Source organism: Grampus griseus, assembly GCF_964374135.1.
Source record: "Grampus griseus genome assembly, chromosome: 5".
NCBI lineage: Eukaryota > Metazoa > Chordata > Mammalia > Artiodactyla > Delphinidae > Grampus > Grampus griseus.
In genome coordinates, this window is record NC_138998.1 from 70,763,514 (window position 1) to 70,781,279 (window position 17,766).

Genomic DNA, 17,766 nt, shown 5'->3' on the forward strand with positions numbered 1-17,766 from the left:
CCTTGGACTAGCACAGAATTTCTCAAACATTAAAGTCCCAAGGACCACCTGGAACAGGTCGCCAGGCCCTACTTCCAGAGACTGCAATTAGGGCAAATGCGATGGGCCCCAGGCTGAAAAACCCCAAGTCAGACAGTGGGTGTCAAGGGCCTGGCCAGCCACAAGCTCCAGGACCTGGATTCTTGGCCTCCTGTACCATGGAATCCAGGCCCAGGTACCTCTCCCTGACTATGGTGGGTGTTCCAGATGGGCTCATTTGTTCTGGGCAGAGGACAGACTTTTGATGCTATGGGGGGAAGCTGGAAAGGAGAGCTGTGGAGGGCTGCGCACAGATTGTCCCCAAGTCTATGGACATTCCTGGGGGAAGGTGAAAACTAAGTAAAGAGTGGCCAAGGGCCCAGGAAGGAAGGAAGGACATTCTGGGTGAAAAGTATAGCTTATGTAAAGGCACATTCAGTACAGTTAAGATCTAAGGTGCACGGAGGGGGAGGACAAGAAGGTAGGCAGAAGAGGAGAGCCAGGGCCACAACACAGACGGCCTTACCAAGAAATTAGAACTTGATTCTGAAGACAACAAACAACAGACCCCTGAACCCTGCAGGATCCTGGCATCAGCTCCCCTTAGTCACTCATTGGGCACAAACACATGGAACACTACCCTTGCCTCACCGCCCGTCCCCCCACCATCAGGCTCCATCCTTTAAGATCACCTACTATTTCTATCCCAAAATCAGACCTTGGATCCCCTCTGTGCAACTGTTAGGTCAAAACGAGGCAAGCAATTTAACTGAGACCATTAACTCTAAGTTAGGAATCCAATCTCTGACAAGCAGAGCCAGGAGGTGAAGCGAGATGATGGGGATGCAGGTGGGTCCAGCCTGGGACAAGGTGACTAGCTCTGCTCTCCCCAGATCTTATCTGTACCTCCTGGGAGGAACCCGGTGCTTCTCTAAATGGGTTCAGGACCCTTGAGGGTAGGGGAGAAGGGGGCACACAGAGGAGATGAGATGGTTCACACTGGCTGGGTTTGGGCTTGACTAGTTCCGACTGAAATACCTTAGAGAAATGAGCTATGAGAAATGTCACTGTAACCTGAACAATTCAAGCGGCCGAAGACCCTGTCCAGCAGACTCTGCACCAGAAGCATATTGGTACGTTCAAATGACCTGCTCCATCCTCAAAAGTAAAAGACTGAGGCGCTTCCCTGGTGGCACAGTGGTTAAGAAGCCGCCTGCCAATGAAGGAGACACGGGTTCGAGCCCTGGTCCGGGAAGATCCCACATGCCGCGGAGCAACTAAGCCCGTGAGCCACAACTACTGAAGCCCGCGCACCTGGAGCCCGTGTTCCCAACAAGAGAAGCCACCACAATGAGAAGCCTGCGCACCACAAGGAAGAGTAGCCCCCGCTCGCCGCAACCAGAGAAAAGCCCGCGCGCAGCAACGAAGACCCATCGCAGCCAAAAATAAAATAAACAAAATAAATTTATTAAAAAAAAAAGTCAAAGACTGAGAAGAATAAAAAGAGGGGCAGGTTCTGAAGGCACTGACTGCTAAATCCTGTAACGCTAGCAAAGACGGGGAGTGCCAATTCTCAAGGAGGCCGCAGTTAAAGGGGTAGACGCGGTCAGGGTAGTCGGCTAACAACGAGGCTCCCGGACACGCCCCCGGACGACGCCTCCAGCGTGCTGTGAATGCACACTTCAGCCAGGGGGATCGGGTTGAGAGGGTAGGCTTCTACTGGCGTTGGCAGTGGGCAGCGCAACTTAGACACCTCCCTCCTGACCCCTGGAGACTGGCCGGGCGCGCGCGCTGACCGAGCCACCCGCCCGGAACCTCCGGCTGAGGCCCCGCTCACCTTGCACTTGAAGCCGGCGGCGGGCGGTAGCAGCTCCCGCAGCAGGGCCTTGGCCACCTCGCGGCTGGTCTCCTCGCTCACGAAGTGCAGGTTAAGCACCTCGTGCGCCTCGAACTTAGCGAGGCGCAACAGGGAGCGGATCGCGACGCGGGCCTTGGCCTGCAGCGCGGCATTGTGTTCCGCCTTGGTGAACATCATCAGCAGGTGATAGTCCACCGGCCCGGCCCCGCCGCCCTCCAGGCTCTTGGCCTTAGCACCCGGGGCCGGCGCCACGGAGCCCTGCGCCAGCTCCGGCACCAGCGGCGAGGGCGCGGCGGGGGCTCCGGCGCGGGCCTCCTTCAGCCTCTTGGTGGCGCTGGAGAAGGTCTCCCGGCCGGAGCCGAGGTAGTAGAAGGCACAGACGGCAAGCGCCGCGGCCAGCAGCAACGCGCAGTAGTGGGAGCGCACAACGCCCAGACGCGCCATGGCCCGAGCGCATGGGGGCGCGCCTCGGAGGAGACCCATGCGCCACCCTCCCGCGGACAGGGCGGCCGGGGAGCCGCAGCGGAGAACAGTACCTCTACAGCTACTTAGTAGCCCCGGCGGCGGGCGGCAGCCATGGCGGAGGCGGAGCCGCGCTGCCAATCCGCGGGCGCTGATGCGCCGAGAGGCGGGGCCAGGGCTGCCCGGCAGCCGCTGGGTCCTAGGCTCAGAAGGATTACATCGGAGATGTACCGCGGGTCCGCAGGAGCCGCCCCAGAGTGGTCAGAGAAGCCGGTGAGGACTCGGGCGTACAAGCCAGCTGGCTGTACCGTCCGTGAAAAATGGCCCTCTTAAGTGTCCAGCCCCAGACGCTAGAAACCGAAGCTAAGACTTCGGTAGCAAAAAGACTAAACTGGACTCACAAAGAAAAATTTTCTCTATATACCTTTTCCACCCTAATTTCTTGAAGGCTTTAAGTCCTCTCCCCGACTCCTTTCACACCTTGGAGACTATCTGGGGCTAAAGAATTTAAAGTAGCAACTCCCTCCCTATTCTCGGTGAAGTAGGATTGACACCCGAGGTGTAAATGGCCTGCTCACCTCACTTGGCACCTCTGAGGCGGACCAGAGGCAATCTAAAGGATACTTTTTTTTTTTTTTTTAACACTTTAAAAGAGGCTTAATATGTACCCGGTAGTTTTGCAAATTCTTAACTGAAGCATAAATGAGGTCACTTGCCCCGGGTCACACAGTGGCAGGTTTGGCAATATAGCTGGACACTGCCAACTACATAAAAACCCATTAACTTGAGTCTTCTGAGGACCAATGACACACTACAGTGTTTACGTAAACATGTACAAGTGGTCTGCATGCTTGAAAGAGGTGCAGGTGAAAACGCAGGCACAAATGCAATCACAAATTCTCTCACCCGTTTACTGTGCCATGCCATTATTTCTCAAAGTGTGGTCCCCAGAACCACAATTCATCTCGTTTTTAACTCTTCTTCTTTTCAGTTGGAGCAACACTTCTCTGAAAAACCTTGGACCTCTAAAGAATGCTTAGCAACAAGTTCAATACATGCTACTCACCTTGGGGGGGGTGGGGAACAATAGCAGAATTATCTCACTTTAGTAACACATATTACTTTAGTTCATTTAATCCACACAGCTGTAAGAGGTAGAGGTATTATTTGCTTATTTGCACTTTACAGTTGAGGAAATTGAGATTTAGAGAAGTGAACTGCCCAAATCTAGTTGGCTAGTAAATAATGGATCCCCGCTCAAGCCATACCACTTCCAAAGCCCAAACTTCCAGCCAAGATTAGCACTGAGAGTGATAACTCAGACTCTGAGTTGTGTGTATTTTACCACAAGCTTCAGCAGATGACACTGTGGTTAAGAGAGTTGGATTTGGGCATGTGCGGGGGGAAGCAAGATGGCAGAGTAGGAAGACCCTGAGCACAGCTGCTCCCACAGGCACCAGAGAGCTGGATTTACAGCTAACTAGGAGTTGTTAGACTTCAAGGGAGGTAATCTCTCTGAGCTGCAATCATACCCCTATGTAACATGGGGCTAATATTAGTACTTATGCCTCATAGGGTCATGAGAGATAATAGATAAAAAGCAGTTAGAATAGTGTCTGACACTTAGTAAACAATAAATATAAACTATGCTAGAAACACCAAACTCTAAAACAAAGTCTAAATATCCAACAAGTACAAAATACAGTTTAGCAACCATAGCTTTTCTAGAGTGTTTACAAATTCTAAACCCCAAATATCCATTAAGACTTTATTACATGTACCACAGAATCTCCACCACTGTGTGCTACCATTGTATTATTACATTCTAATTATTGTTCATTAATAAGGGGGAAATAATGCTGGAATTGTACCTTTTAGTCCACCCACCTACACAATCAATAAGGTGGATTTTTCCTCTGCCATTTATTCTGGAATTTATTCAACACATATATTTTTTCAGACCTTTATAAGATCACTACTCCTGGAATTTATGGATAACAAATGAAGAACAAGATAATTTAAATTTTACATAGGAAGTCAGTAGACACAGGAAAATACTCAAGAGACTGGTCTTTTCTCCAAGCTTCTTCATCCTCAATTCTTTGACCATAAAGAAAAATTAATGTGTTATGTGAATCAGCAGGATGACGGTAAAATGTTTATTGGAGGCTTGAGCTGGGATGCAAGCAAGAAAGATCTGACTGAATATTTGTCTCGATTTGGAGAAGTTGTAGACTGCACAATGAAAACAGATCCAGTTGCTGGAAGATCAAGAGGATTTGGATTTGTGCATTTCAAAGATGCTGCTAGTGTTGATAAGGTTTTGAAACTGAAAGAACACAAGCTGGATGGCAAATTGATAGACCCTAATAGGGCCAAAGCTTGGGGAAGGAACCCCCCAAAAAGGTTTTTGTGGGTGGATTGAGCCCAGATACTTTGGAAGAACAAATTAAAGAATATTTTGGAGCCTTTGGAGAGATTGAAAATATTGAACTTCCCATGGATACAAAAACAAATGAAAGAAGAGGATTTTGTTTTATTACATATACAGACGGAGAGCCGGTAAAGAAATTGGTAGAAAGCAGATATCAAATTGGTTCTGGGAAGTGTGAAATCAAAGTTGCACAACCCAAAGAGGTATATAGGCAGCAACAGCAACAACAAAAAGGAGGAAGAGGTGCTGCAGCTGGTGGACGAGGAGGTACTAGGGGTCGTGGCCAAGGTCAGGGCCAAAACTGGAACCAAGGATTTAATAACTATTATGATCAAGGATATGGAAATTACAATAGTGCTTATGGTGGTGATCAAAACTATAGTGGCTATGGCGGCTATGGTTATACTGGGTATAACTATGGGAACTATGGATATGCACGGATATGCAGACTACAGTGGCCAACAGAGCACTTATGGCAAGGCATCTCGAGGGGATGGCAATCACCAAAATAATTACCAGCCATATTAAAAAGGGACGTTGGAGAAAACAGGAAGAGATTGCTAAAGCAGCCCATCTTGCAAGGACAACATTGAAGTTTGGTCTTCTATTGATCTAAGATGATAATTTTGTAAAAGACTTTCTAGTGTACAAGACACAACTGTGTCCAACTGTATGTAGCCGCCAATTAGTTTTGTTTTTACTTTGTCTTTTGCTATCTGTGTTATGACTCGATGTGGATTTGTGTTTATACAAATTTTATTTGTATGATTTCATGTTAAACCTCAAATAAATGCGATTGTTTTTCTGAGTCAGGTACTAAATAGCTCTGTAAAAGTGTAATTTTAAATAAGTGATAATTAAGGTACAGTTTATTTTGTAGGGAGTGTTGGTCCATAGGGAGAAACTGTGGTCCTTTACGAATAGCCAGTTACAGTGTCTACTCTGTTCCCCGTATTTGTTAGATGTATTCTGTCTTCTAAGGCTTCATTTCCCTGTTAACTGAGGTTTCCACGTAACTTTAAGTAATGTTTTCTCTCTGTATATCTGGAGCCTTTGTCATGAAAGTTTCTGTGGCTTAGTTATAGTGTGTGATTAGTGGAAGCTTTCTAGTAGACCATAAGTCTTCTGGTTATATTTTGAAAAGTAGCTTTTTAATGGCACAAAGCATGCTGTTAGCTCCTTTTATGAATAGAAAATATTTTGCCTTGTTCTTGTCTCTGGGAAGGCATTTGTTATGACTTGCTGTATTCAGTGGTCTGCTGGAAAGAGCTTTGGCTAATCATAATAGCATAACTTTGTTTTCTTGATTAAAATGTCTAGATATACCCGGGGAAAAAAACACTTGAACTGTGTTACAGGAGCTACAGTTTAAGAATATCAGATGTAGTTACATTTAACACAAGGGTTTTGGCAAATAGGTACGAAGTTATTAAAGTGTGAACAAAAGTTAGATTAAAATATTTGAAGTAGCAGCTGAGTAACTAAAGTAGTTGTACACTATTCTGTTGGTATTATGTCACAGCAAGCACCAAACTGAACAAAATGTTTTCTGTTGGGGCATTTTTAGGAAGCTATATTGGGTGTTAGCTGTTATGTGGTGTGAGTTCTTAGAAAAAGTCATGGTAGTAAGTTTCATCATTTTTAGCGCAGTTAGTGCACGAGCTGGGTAGTTACGCATATCCATATTCAGACATAAGGAATAGTGGGGAAAGGTATCCCTTAAATCTTATATAAATGCAAATCTAAGTGTGACCAACTCATGTCATTACAACAGATCTTCCTGGTGCATTAAAAAGAAAAACAGTTTTAGCTATAGATTTTGGAGGATGACCTGGGTAAATTCCAGTTTTGAATTTTACATTGTGTAGTTACTGAATTTAAGGTCTCTGTTTTTGTTTCTGTGGTTCCATGTTAGCCATTAGCATTGGCATACATGTTAACGTGTGGAATAGCTGACCTCACCTTCAACCAAGTGTAATTTTTTTATGCTAATGAACCTGCCTTTTTTATCTGGTGCCTGCAACTTTCTTTGTTCCAATGATGTTTGTACTCGCTGGACAATCAAGTTATGCTTTCGGCCTTCTTTTGCTCCTGTTTTGCTCTTTGATCTTACACCTAGGCCAAGTACCAATGCTGACTATTGCAAAGGACTGTTTAATTCTTTCAACATGCAACCTTAGGGAACAGAAAGGAGATTTTCATTTTAAGTTATGTTGTCAGTCAGTAGATACAGTGTCTTTAGGGCAGTGAATCCTGTAAATTCAAATTTATGATTAGATGACAAGTTGACATTGAGATTGTCCTTTCCCTTATCAAAAATGAATAAAGTCTTTTTAAACAAAAAGAGAAAGTATGTAGTGTGTCAGATGTTATGCGCTATTTTCTCAGCTTAAAATAGATATATCTGGGTGTATAACAATATGACTAAATAGACAAGAACTTGGTCAGCAAGTGACCCTTCAGTTCTAACTTTAACTGTGGTCAAGTTCTCTGACTTCTAGCCAGGGGAGATGGTTTTTCCTGTTGTATGATTTCTACATCTGTAATGTAACGTAGAAATCCGATAGTTTAGCAGGCTTTTTTCTTTATTGACCACTACCCAATATTGTCAAAGATACAGAGAAAAAGACACTCCTCTACAGTAGATGGGGGTGTGTATATTGACACAACTTTCCTGGAGGGAACTCTGGCAATACTAAAATCTTTCTAAGAGAACTTTCAGTTCTCTCTCCTATCCAGATGAATGTTTCTTTCTGAGACAAGGGTCTCAAATTTTGATTGGCATTGGAAACCATGGGGAGCTTGGTAAAAACACAATGGCTCAGGCCCTATTATCTTCAATGAGCCTGGGCCTCCACGGTGATTCTTTTACAAGCCAAAGTTTGAAAAGTACTGCCCTAGCTCTTCACCGAGCCAACCGCTCTGGCTTCAGACCTTGGCTTAGATGTCACTGCCTTGAGGAATAGTCTCTAAACACCAACGCGTCCAGTGTCCAGAGGAGGCACCATCCTCAGGGATCCCATGAGGGCCACCTATGAACTGCCCAGTCCTATCTTTCTCCACTGCAAGAAGGCAAGACTTCAAGAGAACAGGTAGTGTGTTTTTTTTTTTTTTTAACCATAATATCCCCAGTACCTAACACAGTGCCTGACTCATTGAATGAGCCTCAAAAATATACCCACCCATTGTGAACCAGCATTTTCACATCTAGGAATTCATCCTAAGGAAATAAGGAAGAAGGTACTCAAATATTTAGCCATAAGAGTCATGAAGAACTAGGTTTATGATGACAAGATATTGAAATCAAATGTTCATCAGTAAAGTGAAACTAAAATAAAGATGCTGTCATTAAGAGTGATGTATTCAACAAACTATAAGGGAAATTTTTTAAAGTAATAAATAGAAGAACCTAGAGACTCAAGAGATATATTAGCCAATTGCAATGAATGGAACTTACATGAATTCTGATTTGAAAAATCTTTTTTTAAAGAACACACCTAAGACATTGGGAAAATTTGAATATTGACTATATATAGTTTCATATTTTAAGGAAGGTGATATGATTTTTTTAAAACAGTCCTTTTTTTCCCCCTTTATGTTTTTAACCTTTTATTTTATATTGGAGGAGAGCTGATTAACAAATGTTGTCTTAGTTTCAGGTGTACAGCAAAGTGATTCAGTTATACATATACATGTATCTATTCTTTTTTGGATTCTTTTCCCATTTAGGTTGTTACCTAATATTGAGCAGTGTTCCCTGCAGTTACACAGTAGGTCCCTGCTGGTGATCTGTTTTAAATATAGCCGCGTGTACAAGTCAGTCCCAAACTCCCTAACTAACGCCAACCCCCCACCACCCTTCCCCTCTGGTAACCCTAAGTTTGTTCTGTTTTCTGTTTTGTAAATAAGTTCATTTGTATCATTTTTTTTAAGATTCTGCATAATAAGCGCTATCATACGATATTTAGAGACATACTCAACGATTTGTTGAAATGTCTGGCATTTGGTTTAAAAAAAATGAAGAGGAAAAATGGGTGGGAGTATAGATAAAACAATGTGAGCCATGAGCTAACAGCTACTGAAGTTATTGTCTCTACTTTTGTATATGTTTGAAAGTTTTCATAATAAAAACATTTAAAGAAATCCTTCCCAAAGTGATGCAGATTACTTAAGGACTTAGAAACTTGTTCCTCATTTATTAAGTGAAAGAAGCAGTTGGCAAATCAGTATGATCCCATTGTATATAAATATAATACATACACCCAAAGGTCTAGAAGGGTAGATACCAAAGAAGTAACAGCTTGCCCCGTACTTGGTAACTGTCAAATAGAACTTCCTAGGATGAATATGCTCTATTATCTGCCCTGTTCAAAACAGTAGTCACTGGGCACATGGCTAGTCAGCTCTTAAATGTGGCAATTCCACAGATGAACTGAACTCTTAATTTTGTCTTTTAATTAAATTTCAATAGCCACATGTAGCTAGTAGCTACCATCTACTAGCCACACATGAACATCACAGGCAGATGACGGAATTAGGATGGAATTCTTTTTACTTATCATTACTTAAACATTTTTCTACGATGAAAAAGCACTGTTTTGTAATAACGAAAAGTAGGCTGTTTTCATTGAAAACATTTACTGTCAGTTTGGATTCTCTTTGTCAAAGAACTATTATGAAAATGAAATGAAGTGGAATAAAGCAAATTACATAGAAAAGTTTTAAGTGTCTGCTTTCAACTAACTTTTAAAGGAAAGGCAAAAGCAGGCAATTCACTGCCAGGTCTGTTCCTTCAAGCCTCTATTCCTTCAATCTCATTTCATGCAAAAACATGTTGTTTGTTTGTTTACTAAAAGGATTGAGTGTAAATGTGTTGGCTAGATTAGAAACTTCAACAGATATCTCAATCATAATAGAAAAAAATTAGAGCTACAGCAAAAAAGGCCTTCTGTGGTTTTTAGCTAATGAACTGGGAGCCATACAGCTCTGTGATCGGGCAGAAGAAAATATTTAAAAGATCAAAATGGATTTCATGGTTGAAGCAATCAGCAAACAGGATCAATCTGGACCAGTGTGACAGCGTTGGAAAGGAATACAGGACCTTAAACATGACAGTTGTTAACAGGTATGTCTGCAATTGTAGTTCACAATAAAGTGGAAGTCTGAGCATAATAGAACTATGCCAGAGGTGAGATTTTTATTGACTTGACATAATTTCTTGGCATACAAAGAGTTTAATCAGGTATAATATTTACAATTCTTACATAATATACATTTTAGAATAACTATAAAGATAATGTACTTTGTTCCATTTACAGTGACATCCTACAGTAAAACTACATTCATGAATTAGATACAAATAAATCCTCTACATACTAATAAAAAGTAAATGGATTGTTGGTTATACATTCTTTAAAATATACCTTTTCACAGGTAGCAGGAAATATTACATGTAATAAGTCTTTATGACTGGAATGATCCAGAAATATCACAAAGCACGAGTAAACACATATAGAAAAGTAGCTCATCACTTCCAAAAGTTAACCTTTAGCCTTTGTGTAAAATAAATGGTGCCAACATTCTTTATAATGTAGCGAGCTTTCCCTGTTTAAAATGAACACCCAAAAGGTGGGAGGTGTGTTGAGGAAAAATAAGAAAATCTAGTACATAAGATAGTGAAAAGAGCAATGTAGAGAAAAGTTTACTTAATCAAACCTTACTTCCCTCCCCCCATTACCTTATTTTAGTAGATAATTTATGTAAATAGAAAAGGATGCCCCCAAAATCATATTTATAGATGTCAGGATTTGGCCAAACTGAATCCATGCCCCTTTCAGTTGTCTTCGTTTAGAAGCATCAAGAAATTGATAAGCATATGTGAACGAGAATTGCCTTTACAACGTTTTGCCTTCATCAATGTTTGTTATTGCAAATATATACAATTCCCTACAATTTAACGTATTTAAACCCTAATCTAGTCCTTCAAAGTAACTTTATATCCAGGTTCTCCAGAATACTTGGAGTCTTTGTTATCAAAGAACAAGGAAAGCTGGCAGTCATTATCCAATTTTGCTGCTTTACAATGATTTCAAATCATTTCATGATATGAGTAAAGTGCCTCTGACTACTAGTCAGACAGGGGTTCTGGTGTCAGCTACGCCACCAACCAGCAAACCAGTGTGACCTGCTCTGTAAAACAAGAGGAGCAGCCCAGGATCAAAGAAGAGACACTGTCGGTGCTCTTAGATTAAGATCTCAGAAGTCCTACTGTGAGTAACGGCAAAGCACACTGTGAGCAGATGTGAGCAGCGGAACAGTACACCAAGGGATGCTGTTACAGTTTCACCTTGTTTCGTCCCACTCATTGTATTTGTGAGGAGCTCTGAATCCAGTAAGAGTAGTAAGTAACTAGTCAGTGCTCTTTCCACTATATCATGCAGGTCTGAAGTCATTCTGAACAGACAATTCTATAAAAATATAGCATTTTTCCAGCTCATGTCCATAGTCGAAAGTGCTACCAAACAGAAAAGTTAATTCCACAATATAAGAGTGATATGGGAATGTCTTATTCAAAATGGATAGTAAATTTAATCTTAAATACAATTTGGTTTATCGTGACCCCACTTCACATGTGTAAAATTATATTTTTAAAATACTGCTTTAACACATCACAAACTTAAGCTGTCCAGACTGTGAAAGTATAAGTTTTTTTCAAAATGCACCCATGAAGAACCAAAGTAATATTCCAAATAAAATCTGTATGTTTTACAAAGTAAACACCAAAGTTGATTAAAATCTACAAAGACCAGTATAAATTAGGTAAACAATGTAATATAGTGAATCCCTGGAAATTTCTGAATTTCTAAGGATTGTACCAAAGGTAATTTTTAAAACCTTAGAAATCTTAAACATGTAAGTGTTACAATGAAAAAATTGCAAATAACTATGCAATTACCTTTAGTCTAGTTCTAACATGAAACTGTATTTTATGAATTCCTCATAGTACTGCTATTCTTATTTTCAGATTACTCTAACTTTTAAGTTAATGAGTTAATGGAATAATGACAAGGAATCAGAAACTAATACCAGCAGATCAGTGAGGGAATGAAAACAAAGGACAGTCAAATTGATTTCTGAAGCCCAAGAGTATGACTAACGTTGTTTAAACTATAATTTATCATATGATACTGAATAATTCACAGCATAATGAAACTAAGATTTGTTACATACTACAGAAAGGCTATTAGTTGACACAGCTAATTCACCTTGGTTAAGAGCCAACCTACTCTATAACTACTTGTAACCATTAATTTACTTTAAAACCTTGCTGTTACTCCTGCATCATTTCTGCCAAATTTAATCCAAATTGGGTCTCCGCATATTCAAGAAGTCAAGTCACAGAAGTATATTTTTGTACGTACAGGCTCCCTGTACTGTTAAAGATTTCACTTTCTCTGAAGATATTCAGAACCATGATCTTTAGTGTACTTCAAATACATCTCTAACAATTAAATTTAAGTAGACACTAATTACTGCCACATTAACAACTCATGACTGAAGCCACAGGAGTTAAGAGTATGATCAAGAATTGCTTTTACAACCAGAGATCCCAGAAGTGATCTGAAGACCAAAGGTTGTATCCAAAAGGTAAACTGCCTAGGCTTCCTCAGATAAAGGTCAGATGAATTCCTAGGAGCAAAACAGGAATAGGCACTACAAAGGAAAAGTGAGGCACTCTTTTCTCTTTTTTTCTTTCTTCCTTTCTTTGTTTCTTTCTTTTCTCAACATATTTCCTTCTCCTTGAGATTTTCGGACAATTAATTTCAAAGTACACTAATAAAAATGCTACAAATCAGACTTTTGCAAAGCCCGGTGACCTGTGACTCTGAGGTGAAACAGGAAAGATTTAAGGTTCCTGGTATTGTTGCAATTAAAATACAAGGCTTTGGAAGTTAGCATTTCCTTAGAAATAATCCCTAAATATATTTGTATCCTTATCTAATACACAGCAATTATTACTAAATAAGCATTATATGCATGCAATTTGGCCAAACAAATATGGAACCTTTTCTGTGATATGAATTTATGTCAGTATAATTCCTGTTTAGACAGATTCTGATTTGATGTTCAGTCAACTTAGAAAACTCTACTTACTGGTGGGAAAGTGTTAGAAAATTTATTATCTACCCAATGAAATATAATTTCTGTACTCATTTGGCAACTCAAGTTTAAAAACCTCTCATTTAGAAACTGAGTATCAATAATATTACTTACATGTAACTTGAAAAAGAAAGTTAAACTTAATTATGACAATATCAGAAAGAAACCATAAGGAAAATTACTTATTTTATACTCCTGACAAGATATGTCAATCAAAGATAGAATCAGACTAATCTGTAGCATATACCTGGAAAATTAGTATACCCATAATATTTTGGAATTCAAGGGTCTGTGATTCATGTAACCAAATACTAAAGCTATATAGATGCTATAATTTAAAAGAATGTATACCGTGTACAACAAGTACACAGGAGATGTTAGAAGAATTAAAAAGCAATTTATTGCTGTATATTTTAGTATAAACTAAAAAAACTTGAGTCTTTTTTACTCCTTTTACAGAGATATTTTTCCTTTCACTAGGAGCAATAGCAAAATTGTATCTGGAAAAGGACACACTTCAAATATAAAAATGTTCTACATTATTTTATAAGTCAACTTTTCCTTTGATAGTTACAACTGATGAAAGCATAATTTTGCAACATTCAAGTAACCTTTGAAACACAGTTTTGTTACATCAATAAATTTGTCAAGGTTTTAGGAAATCAACTAAACAATGAAGAACTACAACTTCTATGAGATTCTTTTGGTAATTAAAAAACAACTATTGTCAAGGGTTGTTTTTTTTTTCCTTCATAAAATGGAATAAATCTAAAGGACTGAGTTATGTCAATCTGTACAGCCACTGTATGTACGTTAAAGTACTGGACAATAACTGAGGAATATAACTGCATTTTTGAGCAAATGGGGGGGCATACATTCTCTAGTTCTAATAATTAAATTACATATTGTGTATATGACAGCTAGGCTACCAAGAAACAAACAAACAAACAAAAAAACTATTTCTGAATCACCAACATCAGGGAAGCTAAAGCAAAGACATATTCTCAAGTCAGGCAGGACATCAGGCTCCCACTCGATGCCGATATGCTTGATTGAACGATCCTGGGCACAGTGCACAGAAGAAAAAATTCAATGCTACCACCCACTGGGAAAAAAAGATTATTTTGTCTAAACTCTTAGCATCTTGTAACCTAGAGATGGCCTAAGTCTAGATTTAAATTTTAATCTATAAAAAATAGCCCTTTAAACAGGCTTTAAAAAAAATTTTAATAAAAGAAGTCTTAAAGTAGGTTCCTCTCCCAACTACTAGAGATCTATGTTTTGATTTATAAAAATATCAATGAACGGGTACCTTTTTCCCAAAAAACTCAATAGCTACTAAAAGTAAGTAAGTAGAATTAAAGAAGTAAAAATCTGTGAGCTTTCAAATGTATACTTTAGGGAGTCACCAGATTTACTATTTTCCCCTTCTTAAAAAAACTCAAAATTTCTGTGAATCTTGCTGGAAACGATTTAGTTTCTCTGGATTATTGGATGCCATTTGGGAGAAATCACGAAAAATATCCTGGTAAGTTTCATCACCTGCATGAAAGTAAAATGAGGAGACTTTTAAAATTTACACAATTGAAAGTATTAATAAACAACATTCATTTTTACAACTAGTAACTATTTTATAATTCATTACATTAAAATTTTGTTCAGATGAGCATTTTTGGAAGAAAAAAGACCAACTAAATATAAGTGCTGGAAAAGTATACAGTGGAAGAAAAAAAAAAAAACTATACCTGAAAAAAGCACCTCAGATGCAGCCACAGAGGAAAGTTCAGAGTTAGAAAAGAGCAAAGATGCAAGTGTTTTAAAGCAATATAAAGAAATACATTTATTAACACATGAGAAATAAAAGTCATTCTAAATGAGGTAAATCACGTCATTCTAAATAAACAAAGCATTCTTTAAATAAATATTTCCCTTGATCAAGGCCAAAAGAAAAGACCAAAAACAAACACTAATGTTTCTGTTGGATGCAAGTTATTAGCAAGACAAAACTAATAACCATGTGGGAAAAAAAGCCTCATATTTTAATATTATCTTTTAATTAAAGGCATTTTAATTTAAATAGCATGTGAAAAAGTAAGTCTTTACTCAAACTTTAATTCTTAACTCAAACTAATGCACCTAATCCACTTTTTACTAGGCTTATAAAATAAAGCCTAGAAAATGACTTTAAAATCATTTCACATTTAGTCAGTTTTTCATTTAGTGTAGGTCATATGAGCAAGGATGCTATGACAAAAGGGGAATAAATATCAAAGACATCTGTTAAATTAGAGTAATACAAATGATTATACGTACAAATATGCTTGTAGAGAAGATTGTAGATACTGGTATTATAGTGGATTGAATACTATTTTTCTTGCAATGAAAAACTAAATATATAACACACATAAAGGCTAACTCCTCAGACAAAAGATTTGTATAAAATGAAATCTTATTTTCAAGATGAATCATTCATCATGAATGCTTCCTGTTAAACATATTAGCTTTATGCAGAAACTGGGCATAATTCTGTTTTCTGATTTAGAAAACAGAATTTAGACTGTCAAATACTGTTTTAGATGATTAGTGTTGGAACATTGTTTTATAATTATTCCCCATAAGATACCTTGCATCCATCTTATTATACACTCATTGCTACAGTTGTTGTTAATAGTGCAGTAAGTTTTGTCAGCTTTTAAAAAGTGAGAGTTTTTTGAGGCAACAGATGTCATACCAAAAGCCAGAGAATTAGAAAAAATCTGGGGGAGGGGGATACAGATCTAGTAAAAGGTCTAATAGCATAAACCAAGATTTTCAATAAAAAAAAGTTAATGCTTTTAATATTTAGTCAATGTAAAAAGCAAGTTATTAAAATCTCTATGTAGTTTTTCATTTAGCCCTGGAAATTTTCTCATGACCTGAATCAATCAATCTACTTTAAAAAGAAAAAATACGGTAAGAAGAGAATCTTAATAGGTTGGCTAAGAGTAACATCTAACTCATATTATTGTTACTAAAACAATAAAGGTTGATATGGTGGAACAATGGGTAAGACAATTCAATTACACCCATGTTTCATTTCATAAAAGTTTACCCCACATTAAAAGACAAACTACTATCTATTCCCATTATTAGCCACTCTAAAAGATATAAAATAAACTGAGAAGAGACAAACATTAAACATCACTTAACAAACCATATAAAATATTTAAACTTTTTTCTTATTCTTAGATGTTGAATTCAAATATTTAAAATATTTATTGTAAACATTATAAATATTTTAAAAATACTATTTAAACTGGAGAGTCTGGAGTTTTACTTTCGAAGAAAGTGTAAAGTGCAGATTATAATACAAAAATACCACACTGATTTTACCATTCAACACCAGAAATAACTTAAAAGGCACACATTATACATTCAAGAAGAAATAGGAAGAAGTATCTAATAGATGCTAATGCCAAATAGTTTACAGATAGCACCAGGTGAGCAATCTTAAGTATTACAACAGTACAATGGCAATATATGGCTTCTACTATTAGCAATGCATATTTTGTATAACAGGTTGTGAGATTTCTTTTTTTCCTTTTTGTGGTTTCCCAGTTTTTGTTTTTAAAGTATCTACTACACAAGTACATTTTAGTAGAACCATTGTACCATGCAAAACAAATTATAAGATTTTTTTAATTCACTAAATTAAATGCTTCCTTGAAGGAAAGTGTTGGTGCTACACTACTCATTGGTTTCACTTACCGAATACATTTTAAAAGAGTTAATACAATACAAAAGGAAGTCTCACCTTCACACACATACACAAAACTTTTTGTTAACATTCAGTTTCTAACCAAATGTTAATTAAGGGACTTATCAATATAATACCTTTCTTAGGCCTCAAAATGTGTTGTCAAAAAGCAAACGTTACGATAACAATAGTGACTAAGATATTTAATATAGTTAACACAAATTGAACTTCAATATGATTCTTTAAATACAATTTTCATCATTTAGAATGTTTCCCACGGCAAATATAACTTGTCTACACTACAATACATAAACAATGACCCAGAATATGTTGCCCTGGAAAGTTCATATGAGTACATTTAACAGTCTATTATAAACAGTAAACAACTAACCACCCAATATTTGTAATACTAAGTTATATTCTTTAAATTACTTCATCACATTTTATTTCTCTTCAGAAAGTTAACTTTTCCATGTGCCTGGACAGTTCTGAGTTTTTTGAAATGTGGACTGCTATATTTCCACTGATAGCTTAAAACAGTTCTTGATTTTTGGTATTCAGAATAAGCACTGCAACAGCAGTGATGATCCAAGATTTTGCTAATTTTGCTCTCAAAATGTACTCCCCTCAAAGATATGACAGCTTGTGAGACCCTACTCCCAGGTGATCAGTGTATGATCCTGCCCCTTCTGGGCTGATTACAGCTTCCTTTTTGTAACTGATTAGATCAATGATCAATCTTCATCAGCAACATACTCACGTAACCAGTAGTGGTTCACTAAAGCAGTGATTTTCAACTGGCTGAGAAACTCTGCCAACAATCAAGAGGAGTCACAGAGCCAGAGACTGTGGGAACCACCAAACTGGTTTCCAACAATTGAGAGAACGGCGTGATGTTGCACCCACCCACCCAGTCCTATGAGTTGTGGGAACTGACAAAGAAGGATACATCTTCCCTTCAGGAAATGTGTGCTCTTAAGTCGCCTTGCAAAAAACAGGGAGTCTCAGGTCCATAGAGTTGTAGACAGAAAGTTCAAAAGTGGGGTTTCCTAGACATAGGTCCATCATTCCCAAAGATTATATCTGAGTCTTTTAACG

The 17,766-nt window shown here is 38.3% G+C and overlaps 3 protein-coding genes across 6 annotated transcripts in view; 1 reads left to right on the forward strand and 2 right to left on the reverse strand.

Annotated features, from left to right (window-relative positions):
* XXYLT1 (xyloside xylosyltransferase 1) overlaps positions 1-2,452 on the reverse strand; it is a 189,280-nt gene extending 186,828 nt beyond the window's left edge. Inside the window, exon 1 of one of the 2 annotated variants that reach the window (XM_082654381.1) lies at positions 2,413-2,452. Coding sequence is in view for 1 of the 2 variants with exons in the window: in XM_082654380.1 (XP_082510506.1) it covers positions 1,856-2,359 (504 nt within the window). In the remaining variant the exon portion in view is untranslated. The other variant, XM_082654380.1, reaches the window with a different exon arrangement.
* A 2,041-nt stretch (positions 2,453-4,493) lies between these two features.
* LOC309823401 (heterogeneous nuclear ribonucleoprotein D-like) lies at positions 4,494-5,317 on the forward strand (the record flags this gene model as incomplete). The annotated part of the gene is given in 3 exon segments (XM_082655636.1): positions 4,494-4,719; positions 4,722-5,203; positions 5,208-5,317. Coding segments are annotated over 3 exon segments (801 nt in total). The 3' UTR covers positions 5,301-5,317.
* A 4,650-nt stretch (positions 5,318-9,967) lies between these two features.
* ACAP2 (ArfGAP with coiled-coil, ankyrin repeat and PH domains 2) overlaps positions 9,968-17,766 on the reverse strand; it is a 164,341-nt gene continuing 156,542 nt past the window's right edge. For all 3 annotated transcript variants that reach the window (XM_082654106.1, XM_082654105.1, XM_082654107.1), the window contains one exon: positions 9,968-14,474. In XM_082654106.1, the coding sequence (XP_082510232.1) occupies positions 14,374-14,474 (101 nt within the window). In that variant the 3' untranslated portion in view covers positions 9,968-14,373. The remainder of the gene's footprint in view (positions 14,475-17,766) is intronic.